This window comes from Leucoraja erinacea, chromosome 30 (assembly GCF_028641065.1).
Source record: "Leucoraja erinacea ecotype New England chromosome 30, Leri_hhj_1, whole genome shotgun sequence".
In the NCBI taxonomy this organism is placed as follows: Eukaryota; Metazoa; Chordata; class Chondrichthyes; order Rajiformes; family Rajidae; genus Leucoraja; species Leucoraja erinaceus.
Genome location: NC_073406.1, coordinates 26674063 through 26690381, shown reverse-complemented (window position 1 = coordinate 26690381; position 16319 = coordinate 26674063). Strand labels below are relative to the sequence as shown.

Sequence of the window (16319 nt, the reverse complement as noted above, 5' to 3'; positions counted from 1 at the left end):
ACCCGGGTTTGATCTTGACTATGGATGTTTGTTTGTTCTCCCCGTGACCTATTTCTTCCGAGTGCTCCGGTTTCCTCCCACACTCCAAAAACCTACAGGTTCGTAGGCTAATTGGCTTCAGTAAGCTGAAAAATTCTCCATGGCGTGCAGGATAGTGTTACTATATCGCTGGTTGGTGCGGGCTCGGTAGGCCGAAGGGCATGGATGGGCCGAAGGGCCTGTTTCCGTGCTGTATCTCTAAAGTCTAAAGTAAAACTGTAGAAGAGAGGTCTTCCACAAATCTGCATCTGCACATCTGTACCCCAACAATACAGGTCCACAATGAGTTTGTTGCAAATGTGAAAGACTTTTTACATCCAGGACCTCCTCTGGGAAGGTAGATACAAATGATGAATACAAGCTCTCTTCCATTGCACCATTGTTGCCATTCTCCAGCTGAGGAAAGCACACCAAGATCAGGACACACAATCCAGCACTGAGCTCCTAGTCTACTGCACAACGGGAATCCCTGTCCTCCAGTATGCATTGGAGACAGGGACGAGCTGCACCAGATACCACCAAGCATTGGAAGTATTCCCAATCCACTGGCAGCTTCATTGAACTAATGTCAGCATTCTCTCCAGGCTAACATCCGCCTATCATTGGCAGAAACAAGGATGCTGGTTTCCAAAAAATAGACACATTAGTGCTGGAGTAACTCAACGGGTCAGGCAGCATCTTTGGAGAATGTGGATAGGTGACATCTCAGGTCAGGACTCTTCTTCAGACTGAAAGAATGGTTCTGATCCAAAGCAACGCCTTGTCATATTCTACAGCCATGCTGCCTGACCCGCTGGGTTATTCCAACACTGTATCCACCTATCACTTGCCGGTTTTGCCCCACCCCCACCTCTCTTTTCCAGCTTTCTCCTCTGTGCTCCAGTCAGATTGAGGAAGGACCCCAACCCAAAACATCATCTGTTCATTCCCTCTACAGATGCTGCCTGACCCACTGAGTTTTTCCAGCACGTTATCTAGTTTCAAATCAACCAGCTTGGATGGGCAGACTGAGGGAGGGGGACTGGCAAGGTTATTCCCTGATCCAATCTGACCTTGATGTCAGAGGTACTTCCATGGTACCCACAGGACACTAAACCTTTAAACTGATGGTCAAAACAATCAGGAATCAAAGAATAAAAGAAACACTCACCCAATCAGTTTTTGAACTGACCATTTGACCAACACAAAGAGGAATCTCAGGCTGTGCAACAATGAGAGTTGAGAGCATTGAACTGAGGAATATTTATTAATTACAACTGTTCACTAGCCGTGCCTAGATTCCCAGTCAGCATCATGTGGTTGGCCAAAGATAGACACACAAAGCTGGAGGAACTCAGCGGGACAGGCAGCATCTCTGGAGAGAAGGAATGGGTGACGTTTCGAGTCGGGACCCTTCAGACTGACATCAGGGGAGAAGGAGATAGAAACAGAAACATAGAAAAATAGGTGCAGGAGTAGGTCATTCAGCCCTTCGGATACATAGATAAGGAAGTGTAAGGTGTGAAAATAGGACAAAGGGAATGACTTTCAAGGAAAATGTATCTGTCCTAGATCATTGTTAGCTGGGTGAAGGTAACTGCAAAGCAAACAGAAATAAAATGTAGGTGTAAAGTTCCAACCTTCCCTATGTGATGAAGCTAGGTTGAAGGATGCAGTGTCAGGAATGCCAGTGTGGAATTAGACAGTGTGTCAAGCTGCTGATTACATATACTCATGTCCATTACAGAGTGTGGCAGCAACAGTTTTGGAACAAACTGCCTGCAGACGTGTGATTGTGGGGGAGCCCCGTGCCACAGGGTGAACGGAGAATGCATCTGTCCAGCTGGCAAAACCGGCCTCCAGTGCAGCCAAGGTGAGTGGACAAGGGTTGCTTCAACACCAACTGGTGTTGCCGAGACAAGAGGTATCGAATATAGGAGCAAAGAGGTCCTTCTGCAGTTGTACAAAGGCCTAGTGAGACCACACCTGGACTATTGTGTGCTGTTTTGGTCCCCTAATTTGAGGAAGGACATTCTTGCTATTGAGGGAGTGCAGCGTAGGTTTACAAGGTTAATTCCCGGGATGGGGGACTGTCATATGCTGAGATAATGGAGCGGCTGGGCTTGTACACTCTGGAATTTAGAAGGATGAGAGGGTATCTCATTGAAACTTATTAAATTGTTAAGGGCTTGGACACGCTGGAGGCAGGAAACATGTTCCCGATGTTGGGGGAGTCCAGAACCAGGGGCCACAGGTTAAGAATAAGGAGTAAGGCATTTCGAATGGAGACGAGGAAACACTTTTTCACACAGAGAGTGGTGAGTCTGTGGAATTCTCTGCCTCAGAGGGCGGTGGAGGCAGGTTCTCTGGATGCTTTCAAGCGAGAGCTAGATAGGGCTCTTAAAAATAGCAGAGCAGGGGATATGGGGAGAGGGCAGGAACGGGGTACTGATTGGGGATGATCAGCCATGAATGGTGGTGCTGGCTCGTACGGCCAAATGGCCTACTCCTGCACCTATTGTCTATTGTCTATTGTTTATTGCCTCGCCTGAATCAATAGAACTGATCGCTTCTGAAACCTGTAGCCAAAGTGGTCAACTCTGCTGTGACACAAGCTGAACTGTGTAACCATTTGCATGCCTCTGATTTCTCTCCACAGACTGTCCACCAGGCCGCTGGGGCCTGAGCTGCCAAGGGAGCTGCCCACCCTGTGAGAACAATGGAAGGTGTAGCAAGGAGACTGGACAGTGTATTTGCCGACCAGGATTCATGGGGAGGCTGTGTCAGAACAGTAGGTCCTCTGCCACCCCTGCGCTCGGAGCTGAGGGACCTATTATCTCCCGAACCTCTTCTCCCAGCCCTCTTTACATTTCTTACTGTCTTGCCAAAGCAGGGCAGCACGGTGGCGCAGCGGTAGAGTTGCTGCTTTACAGCACCAGAGACCTGAGTTCAATCCTGACTTCAGGTGCTGTCTGTACGGAGTTTGTACATTCTCCCTGTGACCTGTCTGGATTTTCTCCAAGAGCTTTGGTTTTCTCTCATACTCCAAAGACGTACAGGTTTGTAGGTTAATTGGCTTGATATAATTGTAAATTGCCCCTCGTGTGTGTAGGATAATGTTAGCGTGCGGGGATTGCTGGTCGACATGGACTCGCTGGACTGAAGGGCAGATGGTGGTGCAGGGAATAGAGGGATATGGATCATGTATAGGAGGATGAGATCAGTTTAACTAGGCATCGTGTTGGACACACACACTGTGGCGTGTTCCCGTGCTGTGCAGTTCCATGTTGTATGTTGTATGTTGTAACTGCACCAGGACAGGTTCCACAATATGGGTGTGAGATACCCATCAAGTGGAGGCCAAGACCCTGCCCTGGTGTTCCAACAAAGCTCCTGCAACAGAATGAGAGCCCTTCCCGTGACAGGGTTCTGCAATTGAGAGTTTGTTTCTCAGAAGACTGCAGGAGATGCTGGGGGATTGTTCAAGAGGGGGATGATGAATCAAGAGTCTTGTTATTAGTCACTCGTGCATGTCAATGGCCTGCCCCACTAGCCTAGCATGCGATTGCATGCGTCTAGCGCGACCAAACGTGGTGGCTTGAGGCGTATGGCCACGGAGCCGTCTGGAGTTGTGCGGGGCTGGTGCCGACATCATACTCACCAATCAGCTGGGCAGGAGGCGGAGCCGACTGAATTTGGACATCGCATGGCGTCGGGCGGTGATGTCATTGCGCAACGCCACGTGCTAGGCGTACGCCATCGAGACGCTGCGTACAGCCTCAATGTGGCTGCGGGCCAACTGGCCTTTGCCGAGCGGAATTTTTGGACAGTGTCAGTTTATCGGAGCCCCGCGCGATGTCGGGACCAGCCCCGCGCAACTCTATACGGCTCTGGCGATCGAAGTGGGACCGGCCCCGCAAGGCCGTACGGCTCAAGCGACCACGTTAGGTCACGCTCGCCGCATGCAGTCGCATGCTGGTGGGACAGGCCCTTCACACTCAGCAACAGTTGGGCTGCTGTGGCCGGTGGGCGCACTGTGCGAATTTCGATCTTTGGCATGTGCAGATATTTTATTCACATCTTTCCATCTTTCCGCTCCTATATCGTTACAATACGATGAAGGAATGTGCAAAGACTCATCAATCCTGCCCTTGTTTGGTCTGAGGTCTCGCTATTAACCTCTCACCACAAGTACTCCCCAAACTGTTCCCCTCACCCCCACCATAGGATGGATGCAGTAGTGATGCTTGTGGTTTATCTCAATGACCTCTTCATTCCCAGCTGCTGGTGACCGCCACTCTCCCTCCTTGACCACCTACATAGGCTGGGGAATCTGTGCAATTCTTTGCCACGGAAGGCTGTGGAGGGCGTCAATGGATATTTTGAAGGCAGAGATAGATAGGGTGTCAGAGGTTATGGGGAGAAGGCAGGAGAATGGGGTTAGGAATGAGATATAGATCAGCCGTGATTGAATGCTGGAATAGACTTGATGGGTTGAATGGTCTAATTCTTCTCCTATCAGTTATGAACTTATGACTAACTTTTACCTCTTGACAACTAACGCAGGAGCAAGTCCTACCTCCAGCTCCTTGGCCCTGCTACAGTCGTTACTCCCTGGTTGAACCCATTTGCTACGTTCATTCCGCAGATCTGCTTCTCTTCCCCAACATCACCAATTCCTTCCCTCAGGGGAGCCAGCCGGAGCCTGGAAAACCATGATGTTATTACAGACAGGCATGGGATTACAATTGAATTAAATGTAAAAGAAAACATCTGTGGGTTGAATGTGGGTTGATGTTGGGGAAGTCCAGAACAAGGGGTCACAGTTTAAGGATAAGGGGGAAATCTTTTAGGACCGAGATGAGAAAAACATTTTTCACACAGAGTGGTGAATCTCTGGAATTCTCTGCCACAGAAGGTAGTTGAGGCCAGTTCATTGGCTATATTTAAGAGGGAGTTAGGTGTGGCCCTTGTGGCTAAAGGTATCAGGGGGTATGGAGAGAAGTTTGTCTTTCTTCCCAACCAATTGTTCAAGCACTTTTGATTGCAACATGCGCCTTAATTTAGTTCAACAAATAAACTGACAAGTTACTAATGAAGGTACAGGATACTGAGTTGGATGATCAGCCATGATCATATTGAGTGCAGGCTCGAAGGGCCGAATGGCCTACTCCTGCACCTATTCTCTATCCTTCTATGTAATATTTTCCTAGTGATATGTGTAACTGGAAGTGACAGCGAGTCTATTTTCTCCACCAGTTTGCCCCGTGGGCCGGTATGGCCTGGGCTGTCAGATGCGATGTGTTTGTGAGAACAAGGGGCATTGTGACCCCGCCACAGGCCGCTGCCAGTGTACCCCAGGATGGACTGGCCACAACTGCAGGAGAGGTAAGGACATTCAGCAACTACCCCCTCCAGAGCTCCGCACCTCCTCAACCTTACACTGGCCAAACTATTAGCCACCTTTTATTAGCCAACAAACAATTAGGGAACAATCATCAGGAACAGAGCTTGCCAATCACATGCTAAGTATGGACTGATTAGGAAAAGGCAGCATGGACTTGTTAAAGACTAAATCTTTAAGGCTGACACAGTGGTGCAACTGGTAGAGCTGCTGTCTCACAGCGCCAGAGACCCAGATTTCGATCCTGATTTCAGGTGCTATCTGTGTGGAGTTTGCACATTCTCCCTGTGATTGCGTGGCCCTCTGGGTGCCCTGGTTTCCTCCCGCATCCCAAAGTTGTGCGGGTTTGTAGGTTAATTGGCCTCTGTAAATTGCCCCCAGTGTGTAGAGAGTGGATGAGAAAGCGGAATAACAAAGAATGAGTGTGAAAGGGTGATCAAAGGTCGGCGTGGACTCGGTGGGCCGGAGGTCCTGTTTCCATGCTGAATAGCGTCATAGTCATAGAGTGATACAGTGTGGAAACAGGCCCTTCGGCCCAACTCACCCACACCGGCCAACAATGTCCCATCTACCCTAGTCTCACTTGCCTGCACTTGGTCCATATTCCTCCAAACCTGTACTATCATGTACCTGTCCAACTGTTTATTAAATGATGGGATAGTCCCAGCCTCAACTACCTCCTCTGGCAGCTTGTTCCATACACTCACCACCCTCTGTGTGAAAATGCTACCCCTTGGATTCCTATTAAATCACCTTAAACCTATGTTCTCTGGTCCTCGATTCCCCTACTCTAGGTAAAAGACTCTGTGCATCTACCAGATCTATTCCTCTCATGATTTTGTACACCTCTATAAGATCCCCCCTCATCCTCCTGCACTCCATGGAATCGAGACCCAGCCTACTCAACCTGTCCCTATAGCTCACACCCTCTATTCCTGGCAACATCCTCGTAAATCTTGTCTGAATCCTTTCAAGCTTGACAATATCTTTCCCATAACATGGTGTCCAGAACTGAACACAATATTCTAAATGCGGTCTCACCAACGTCTTATACAACCGCAACATGACCTCCCAACTTCTATACTCAATACTCTAGCTGATGAAGGTCAAAGTGCCAAAAGCCTTTTTGACCACTTTATCTACCTGCGACTCGACCTTCAAGGAACCATACACCTGTACTCCTAGATCCCTCTGCTCTACAACACTACCCAGAGGCCTACCATTCACTGTGTAGGTCCGGCCCTTGTTCGATGTCCCAAAATGCAACATCTCACACTTCTCTGTATTAAATTCCATCAACCAATTCTCCGCCCACCTGGCCAATTGATCCAGATCCTGCTCCAATCGTTCACAATCATCTTCATTATCTGCAAAACCACTCACTTTTCTATCATCAGCAAACTTGCTAATCTTGCCCTGTATGTCCTCATCCAAATCATTGATGTAGATGGCAAACAGTAATGGGCCAGGGACGAACCCTGAGGCACACCACTAGTCACAGACATCCATTCTGAGAAGCAACCTTCCACCATCACCCTCTGCTTCCTTCCATGGACCCAATTTGCTATCCATTCAACTTGGATCCTATGAGATCTAACCTCGCAGAGCAGCCTACCATGCGGCACCTTGTCGAACGCCTTACTAAAGTCCATGTACACAACATCTACAGCTCAGCCTTCATCAACCTTTTTGCTCACGTCTTCAAAAAAATAATTCAGATTTGTGAGACATGACCTCCCATGTACAAAACCATGCTGACTGTCCCTAATCAGCCCTTGCCCATCCATATGCCCATCCATATGCCTGTATATCCTATCCCTCAGAATACTCTCTAGTAATTTACCAACTACAGATGTTAAACTCACCGGCCTATAGTTCCCAACATTTTCCCTGCAGCCCTTCTTGAAATGAGGCACAACATTTGCCACCCTCCAGTCTTCCAGCACCTCTCCTGTATTTAAGGCCGACTCATAAATTTCAAACAGGGCTCCCGCAATTTCCTCTTTCGTTTCCCGCAATGTCCTCGGATATATCGATCAGGCCCCAGAGATTTGTCTACCTTCAAACACGACAGTACCTTGAAACTTTTCTTTGGATCAGTCTGCTTTTGCTGGGTTTCACTTGTGAAGGTGTTTGTCCAATTCAAATCATTTTATTGGAGGGATGGAGAGTGGAATGTTCACCAACCATCCAGCGTAACACTGACCGTACATCTCTCTGGCGAACATGCTCCCATTGTCGTGAAGAGATGAAGGAACATCTCGGAATAGTCTGATGATGATGATGGAAACTGGGAGGTAATGATTTTCTGGACATTCTGAACATACGTGAGACTGCAGATCTGGAATCTTGAGGAAGCAACAAGCTGCTGGAGGAATAAGCAACTCCTTTCTTCCCACCTTCTCCCTCTACTCTGGTCTTAAAGAAGAGTCTTAACCTGAAATGTCATCTGTTCATTCCCTCCAAAGGTGCTGCCTGACCTGCTGAGATCCTCCAGCACTTTGTTTCTTTTTCCCTTGACATCCTGCATTCTTTTTGTTCTTGGTCAGAGGGGTGACGGGTTGGAAGGTATCCTGGAGAGCTGCAGAGTGTATTCCCCCTCGTAAGCTCCACATCTCACCACCATGGTCCAGTCCCACTTAGGAAACCTGAACGGAAACCTCTGGAGACATTGCGCCCCACCCAAGGTTTCCGTGCAGTTCCCGGACGTTCCCGGAGGCATTTGTCAGTCTCCCTACCTGCATCCACTACCTGCAACCTCCGGCAACCACCTGTAACCTCCGGGAATTGCACGGAGGGGTGCAAAGTCTCCAGAGGTTTCCGTTCAGGTTTCCTAAGTGGGACAGGGGCATTAGGCATTGCGTTCAGAGGCTGGGGTAGATCATTCAGTTTGCTATGTTCCCAGTGAAGCTTTTATGTGGATGTCGCCAGGACTTGATAAACTCCTAGTCTGCCCAACCTCTCCCCATAGCTGAGGTCTCCAGTCCTGGTAACATCCTCGTCAATCTTCCCCAGTTTAGTAGCATCTGTACTATAGCAGGGTGGCCAAAACTGAACGCAATGCTCCAATGTGGCCTTACCAATGTCTTGTGCAAATGTATCATAACATTCCAACCACGACATACACTACACTGACTGGATGAAAGCAAGGTTCCAAATGCCTGCTTGACCACCTTATCGGCCTGTGACACCATTTTTAAAGAACTACATACCTGGACACCTAGATCCCTCTGCTCTACAACACTCCCCAGGGCCCTGCCATTCACTGTGAAGGTCCTGCCGTGGTTTGACTTCCCAAAATGCAACATCTTGCATTTATCAGCATTAAACTCCATTAACCATTACACACCCCAACTGATCGAGATCCTGCTATAATCTTTGATGGCCATCTTTGCTAAGTGCCATACCACCCATTTTCATGTCATTTTAGTGTCTGCAAAGTTACTAATCCTGCCTCCTATCCTGCTAATCCTGATCTCATCCAGATCGTTGATGTGAACCACAAACATCAATGGGGCCCAACACCAATCCCTGAAGCACTCCACTAGTCACTGGCCTCCATTCCGAAAAGCAACCTTCCATGGCCACCCTCTGCTTCCTTCCATGAAGCCGTCTGTCTATCCCGTTGGCTGGGTCTCCAGGATCCCGTGCGATCTAACCTGTTTTATTTTCTCTAAGCCTGTGATGCTGGTCATTGGGGAGCGGACTGTTTGAACTCGTGTGACTGCAGGAACAGTGATGGGAGCTGCCACACAGTCAGCGGGCAGTGCATCTGCGAGGCAGGTTTCACTGGCCAGCGCTGTGACCACAGTAAGTACCATCTAGGTCTGAGAGTCTACAACTAGAGGTCATAGCCTCAGAATTAAAGGACGTTCTTTTAGGAAGGAGATGAGGAGAAATTTCTTCAGTCAGCTGTTGGTAAATCTGTGAAATTCTTTGCCACAGAGGCTGTGGAGGCCATGTCAGTGCATACTTTTTAAGGCAGAGTTAGATAGATTTTTGATTAGTATGGGTATCGGAGGTTATGGGGAGAAGGTAGGAGAATGGGGTTAGGAGGGAGAGATAGATCAGCCATGATTGAATGGTGGAGTAAACTTGATGGACCGAATGGCCTAATTCTACTCCTATCATTTATGACTTATGAATGTACAGGCTGGAGGCCACTGGTAGAGCCCTAGAGAACCACAGCACGGAAACAGGTCCTTCAACCCCATTCAACCATGGCAAGCGGCATGCCCATCTAAGTTAGTTCCATTTCCCATGGTTAGGCCCATATCCCTCCGCACCTCCCCAATCCCTGTACCTGACCAAACACCTTTTAAATGTTGTTATAGTGCCGACCTCAACCCAATGCCCCTGACAGTTTGTTCCATACTTCTTGATGAAGTATATAATATTCTGAGAGACATAGAAGGGGTAGAGAGTCAGAACCTTTTTTCCCAGGGTGGAAATGTCCAATAGTAGAGAGCATAGTTATAAGGTGGGAGGGGGGCAAGTTTAGTGGGCAAGTTTTTTTACACAGAGAATGGTGGGTGCCTGGAACACATTGCCAGGGGTGGTGGTGGAGGCAGATACAACAGTGGCGTAGATAGACACATGGAAGTGCATGGATTAGAAGGATGGGGATCATGTACAGACAGATGAGATCATTGTAACCTGGCATCATGGTTGGCACAAACATTGTGGGCCAAAGGGCCCGTTCTTGTGCTGTACTGTTCTATGTTCTATGTTCTATGTTCCAAGTTCCATGTTCCATGTTCCAAGTTCCATGTTCCGTTTTCTGTGTTATATGTTCTATGTTCCAAGTTCCATGTTCCGTGTTATATGTTCCAGGTTCCATGTTCCATCTTATATGTTCCATGTGCCATGTTCTATGTTCCAAGTTCCATGTTCTGTTTTCTGAGTTATATGTTCTATGTTCCAAGTTCCATGTTCCGTGTTATATGTTCCAGGTTCCATGTTCCATCTTATATGTTCCATGTGCCATGTTCTATGTTCCAAGTTTCATGTTCCGTGTTCCGTGTTATATGTTCTATGTTCCAAGTTCCATGTTTCATGTTCTATGTTCTATGTTCCAAGTTCCATGTTCCATGTTCTGTGTTATATGTTCTATGTTCCATGTTATATGTTCCAGGTTCCATGTTCCATGTTCCATGTACCATGCTCTATATACCACCATCCTCTGTGTGAGGAAGTAGCCTCTCAGGTCCCGTTTACATCATGTTTGCTCATCTTGAACCCTATGTCCTCTGGTTTTGATTCCTCTTCCTTAGAATTAAGACCGTTTGCATTTGCCTTTTTATGCCTCCCATGGTTTAATAAATGAGGAGACCCCCCCCCCCCCCCGCAGACTCCTACACTCCTAGAAATAACATCCTAGCCTCCCCAACCACTCCCTAACAGTTTTTTCAAATATATTGCCAACCACTCGTGGGCCCATGAGTCCTGGCAATATATGTGTAAAACCTCTTTCAATCTTTCCAGTTTAATAATGTCTTGCCTGTAACAGGGGTATCAAAACTGTGCTCAATTCTCCAAGTGCAGCTCACCCACGTCTTCTATAACTACACCGTCCATAATGTTCCAATACTATCTGAAGAGGTATATCTGCTGCTGAGGGAAATGGACACTTCACATTTCCTGCTGCCCTCCCAACAACCTTAGCCTGTACCTTGGGTGTGACCAGCTCACTAAAACTCCTACCTCTGGTGCTCTCAGCATCCTGGATCATCCCGAGTGTCATAGAGTGATACAGTGTGGAAACAAACCCCTTGGCCCAACTTGCCCACACCTGTCAACATGTTCCAGCTACACTAGTCCCACCTGCCAGTATTTGGTCCATATCTTCCAAACTTATCCTATCCATGTACCTGTCTAACTGCTTCTTAAACGTCGGGATAGTCCCAGCCTCAACTACATCCTCAGATTCCTTACTAAATCTTTTCCCCTTCATCTTAAGCCTATGTCCTCTGAGAGACTCTGTGTATTCCTCTCATGAGTGCGTCCAACCCCAGCTCCAGTTCATTGACATGGTCAGTCAGGAGTTGGAGCTGAGAACGTCTCCCACAGATGTAGTCACCAGGGTCGCTGGAAGTTTCCCTGGTCTCTCACATACTGCAGGAGAAGCAAACTGCTGTTGTAAACACACTGTCTATAGGGTAAAGCTAAAAGGCCTTACCTGTTCTTACCTATACCTCTGCTCAGCCTCCTCACCGAAGATTCACAAGCAAACGCCCCAGCACTTACTACTCTAAGTCAGCACTTCTTCAACATGCTTCATCAGAACTGGGTATGGTTTTGTTTGAGAAAATGTCAATAATTCTGATTACTTTTGATTGATTTCTGGTTTTAACAAATGGATGTACATTGGGTTTGTTACCTAATCTCCAAAGAACACTCCCAGGAGATTGCTCGTCACTCTGAGGGATTAATGGTGTTCGTGCTACTGAAGAGGGAAATCCCACCATAGTCTGAAAACGGGACCCAACCCAAAACATCCCCTATCCATGTTCTCCAAAGATGCTGCCTGACAAGCTGAGTTACTCCAGCACTTAGTGTCTTTATAAATGTCACCTCATTTCAGGTAGTCATTGTCCCCTCACTGTTTATGTGCCAACTAGACACCCCATGTTGTAACAATGCTTACTGCAACACACTGTACTTTAGGATGAGCTGTGGGTACGGCATGTACCATGGAAATGCCAGTTGCTTTCTCATTACAAGCATAGCATGGAGTTGGTACTTGGCACAATAATGTCACTGAATTTTAAAAGTAGGTGGTCTTGTAAACCAGTTTAAAGCCTAGAAATGAAACTTCACATATTCTTGGTGGTTGAGTGGGTACATTGGCACCAAATCAGATGTCACCAAAATGCAGCACGAAATTGGGACATTCTCAGTTTGAAAAAAATCACATTTGTGGCTTTTCCCAAACATCCACGGGTGGTGCATCATGGGAGAGAAGGTCAGCCTGGTTACTGTGAGCTCTCTGTAACAAACACAACGGGCATATCAGGGTGAACTGCACCAGAAAGTATCCAGGCCAAACTGTTCATCAATGAAATCTCAGCCCAAACACAAACACGTCATAATATGTGCAGAATTATTTTATGCATAATTGATACAAAATACCCACAACTCTTCTGTTCCTATTCATTCACTAGGATTCAGAGTTGAGTTTATTTTATTGTCACGTGTACTGAGCTACAGTGAAAAGCTTTTGTTGCGTGCTAACCAGTCAGCGGAAAAACAATACATGGTTACAATCGAGCCATCCGCAGTGTACAGATACATGATAAAGGGAATAACGTGAGTAACGCTTTAGTGCAAGATAAAGCCAGTAATGTCCGATTAAAGATAGTCTGAGGGTCTCCAATGAGGTAGATAGTCATTCGGGACTGCTCTCCAGTTGTGGGTAGGATGGTTCAGTTGCCTGATAACAGCATTTAAAAAACAGTTAGACAGGTCCATGGATAGGACAGGTTTAGAGGGATATGGGCCAAACGCAGGCAGGTGGGACTAGTGTAGGTGGGACATGTTGGCTGGTGTGGACAAGTTGGTCCAAGGGGCCTGTTTCCTGTTTCAATTACTGCAATTTCCTAATGACCATCAATGCAGATGTCCTTCTGATAAAAGTATATTTTTCATGCTTACCTATCCATCCCTGTTGGTCCCAGATGGCCTGTTTCCGTGCTGTAATTGTTATATTGTTATATGGTTATCCCCTTTATAATTCTAAAGAACAAAAAAATGCAATCACCCCCACTCCAAAACTCCTAGTTATCTGCTCTTTAGAATAAAACGTGTTCTGCTTTCCTTAGCTTCATTGGACCTGGGACTGCTGCCACTTCTGTGTGGTTGCTCTCTGATTTAGCTAATCTCAGCCCATTTCTGATGTTGAACTGTTTTTCTCATCAAAGCGCAGTTCAGATACAGAAATAATTCACATCTGGGGGAGATTTAACATGCAGTCGGACCCAGAGAGTTTGCTTGGCCCAGTTCTGTGGCACTTAAGAGGGCATTGTTACTGCCAAATTCAACAATGAGCAAATCAAGTGGTGAGAGGAGAAGAGTAATGAATATCTTCGCAACTGGAGTACTTTAAACAGTCAACTTCCCCCGCAGGGTTTAAAACGCTGATAAATATCTCCAAATGTACGTGGAGCTGGATTCCATATATGAAAGGTACAAATAATAATGAACATAAGAGTATTGGAACCTATTGTGTGCTAGCAAGGGGGTCTTTTTTTTTAATCAGTTTCCCAGTTCAGCAAGGTTCCATACGTGGCAGGATAGCTTTTATTTTTAGTAACAATTGCTGCCTTTGGGGTGTAATAGGAAATGAAGATGGAGTTGTAGACTCCAGCACTGCTGGCACTAGGCTGACAAATGACTAGAAATGGAGTGGTCTAGATTTAACAGCAGGGTCCGACATCAGATCTCAGGAATCCCAGCAGTTTGAGGCTTGGAGGTGAGGGGGTTATGGGCTGTGGTGGCGGGTAGGAGTACAACACATTGGATGCTGATTCTGAGACACCATCACTGGTTGGTGAAGAGCCAAAGAAAGTTTACATAGCAACGAACTGTCAAAGCGGAATAAAACCAGAACATGTATTTACAGTGAAGGTAGACGCAAAAATCTGGAGTAACTCAACAGATCAGACAGCATCTCTGTCCCGCTGACCTACTCCAGCTTTTGTGTCTATCGCTGGTTTAAACCAGCATCTGCAGTTCCTTCGTACACAATGGATTGACAGTGATCATTTCTTGCTCAAATGTCTGAGTTCTTCCCAGCCACCTTCTGTCTCAGATAGTTTAGTTTAGTTTAGCTTATTGTCACCGGTAGCTTTGTGTTGTGTGCTAACCAGTCAGTGGAAAGACTATACATGATTCCAAATGACAGATACACTATGATAGGAATAACATCTAATGCAAGGCAAAGTCAAGTAGAGTCCGATTGAAGATAATCTGAGGATAAGAATCCTTGGTAAATGAGGCAAGGCTTTGAGTTGTAATCTCAAATTCTGCTCACATGAATCATTGGAATCATTGACTTATCTTCCATCATATTAAAATAATTTCCAAATATCAAAAATAAGTTACATAATAAATACAATTTAATTTAACTCATGCGTTTGGCATCATGTTCGGCACGATCATTGTGAGCCAAAGGGCTAATCTTGAAAAGGAGGCGTAGTCGTCTTTCTTACAGTTCGGCTTTCTTCACAACCAATTGTTCAAGCGCTTTTGATGGCAACATGCGCCTTAATTTAGTTCAACAAAGAAACTGACAAGTTACTAAAGAACTGCAGATGCTGGTTTACACCGAAGATAGACTCTAAATTGAGGAGTAACTCAGCGGGTCAGGCAGCATCTCTGGATAGAAGGACTGGATGACGTTTCAGGCTGAGACCTTTCTTCAGACTGAGAGTCAGGGGTGCTGTACTGTTCTATGTTCTACAGTTTATGCTAACACGAGACATTTGGAATGCGGATCAATCAGTTCAAGGGCACAATTCTGTCTAAAAAATAATTTAAACAATTAACACAACAAGTAAGAGAGCAGTCCTGAACTGCTATCTACCTCATTGAGACCCTCGAACTTTCTTTCATCAGACTTTACAGGTTTTATCTTGCACTAAATGTTATTCACTATATTCCCTTTATCATGTATTTGTACACTGTGAATGGCTCGATTGTAAGCATATCATACACCTTCTTAACCATTCTTTATGTTGTAGGAATGAACTGCAGATGCTGGTTTAAAACAAACATAAACACAAAATGCTGGAGTAACTCAATGGGACAAGCAGCATCTCTGGAGCAAAGGAATAGATGAAGTTTTGGATCAAGACCGTTTATCAGAAACTCAATCACAGTGCCTTAGCCCACTGCTTGGGGCCCCGTGATTACCTGGTCAGAGTATCTCAACCCACTGATAATACAGTTCATATGCAATAACCTGGTCACAGTGCCTTAACCTGATGGGAACCGGTTGAGTGCCATGGCCCCAGTGATATCTCACCTGGTGGTGGTGGGTCTGGTTGTGACAGGGTGCCAGCTACAGTCAACACCCTGAGACAGGGCACAGTAATAACCCGATGTCTATGTGTCAGTCCCTGAGTAACAGTGATAGTGGAGCCTCAGCTGTCTCCCTCTCATTGCAGAGTGCCCTGGAGGTACGTATGGACCAGGCTGCCGGCACCGATGTCACTGTGAGAACGATGCAGCCTGCGATCACGTGAGCGGGGCCTGTCACTGTACCGCAGGCTGGCTGGGAACTTTCTGTGAGCGAGGTAGGTGGTCCACACGGGAGGGGGACATACAAGGAAACGCACCTTGCCTTGCAGGGTAGCAGCCCCAGCAATATACATCGCCATGTGTCAGCTCAGTGAAATGACCATGACACATTGTGCGGACAGTGTGCTTGTGAATGTGTGCTCACATGTGTGCATGTACTTCCTCCACAGCGTGTCCGCATGGCTTTCATGGCGTGGAGTGCCGGCAGGTGTGTGGCTGCCAGAATGGTGCCCTCTGTGACCACGTGTCAGGCTCCTGCTCCTGCACGTCTGGCTGGATTGGACTGAGCTGCAATCAATGTAAGTTCACGTTCTATAGGGTGACACGGAGTGGAGGGCCGTCGACAACAGAGGGGGGAATCCAGCGTGGGGGGCCCGCCGAGAACAAGGGCGGGGGACCCTGTGTAGGGGGGTTGCCGAGAACTAAGGGGGACCGGGCGGAGGGGGGGTGGGAGGCATTAAGAACAATGGGGGGGGGGGGGCATTGGGGCAACAAAGCGGTACTTTGAAACTTTGTTGCTGCCCTTTACGTGGTGACTGTTTGTATGCCTAGGTATGCAGGACAAAGCATCTCACTGTGGCTTGTGGCTAATCTAATG

General features: G+C 47.0%; 1 protein-coding gene across 2 annotated transcripts in view; it reads left to right on the top strand.

Annotated features, from left to right (window-relative positions):
• Positions 1-16319, top strand: part of LOC129711769 (multiple epidermal growth factor-like domains protein 6) — a 552574-nt gene that overhangs the window by 483641 nt on the left and 52614 nt on the right. For both annotated transcript variants that reach the window (XM_055659700.1, XM_055659701.1), the window contains 6 exons: positions 1766-1891; positions 2678-2809; positions 5278-5406; positions 9101-9232; positions 15589-15717; positions 15892-16020. In XM_055659700.1, the coding sequence (XP_055515675.1) occupies positions 1766-1891; positions 2678-2809; positions 5278-5406; positions 9101-9232; positions 15589-15717; positions 15892-16020 (777 nt within the window). The remainder of the gene's footprint in view (positions 1-1765; positions 1892-2677; positions 2810-5277; positions 5407-9100; positions 9233-15588; positions 15718-15891; positions 16021-16319) is intronic.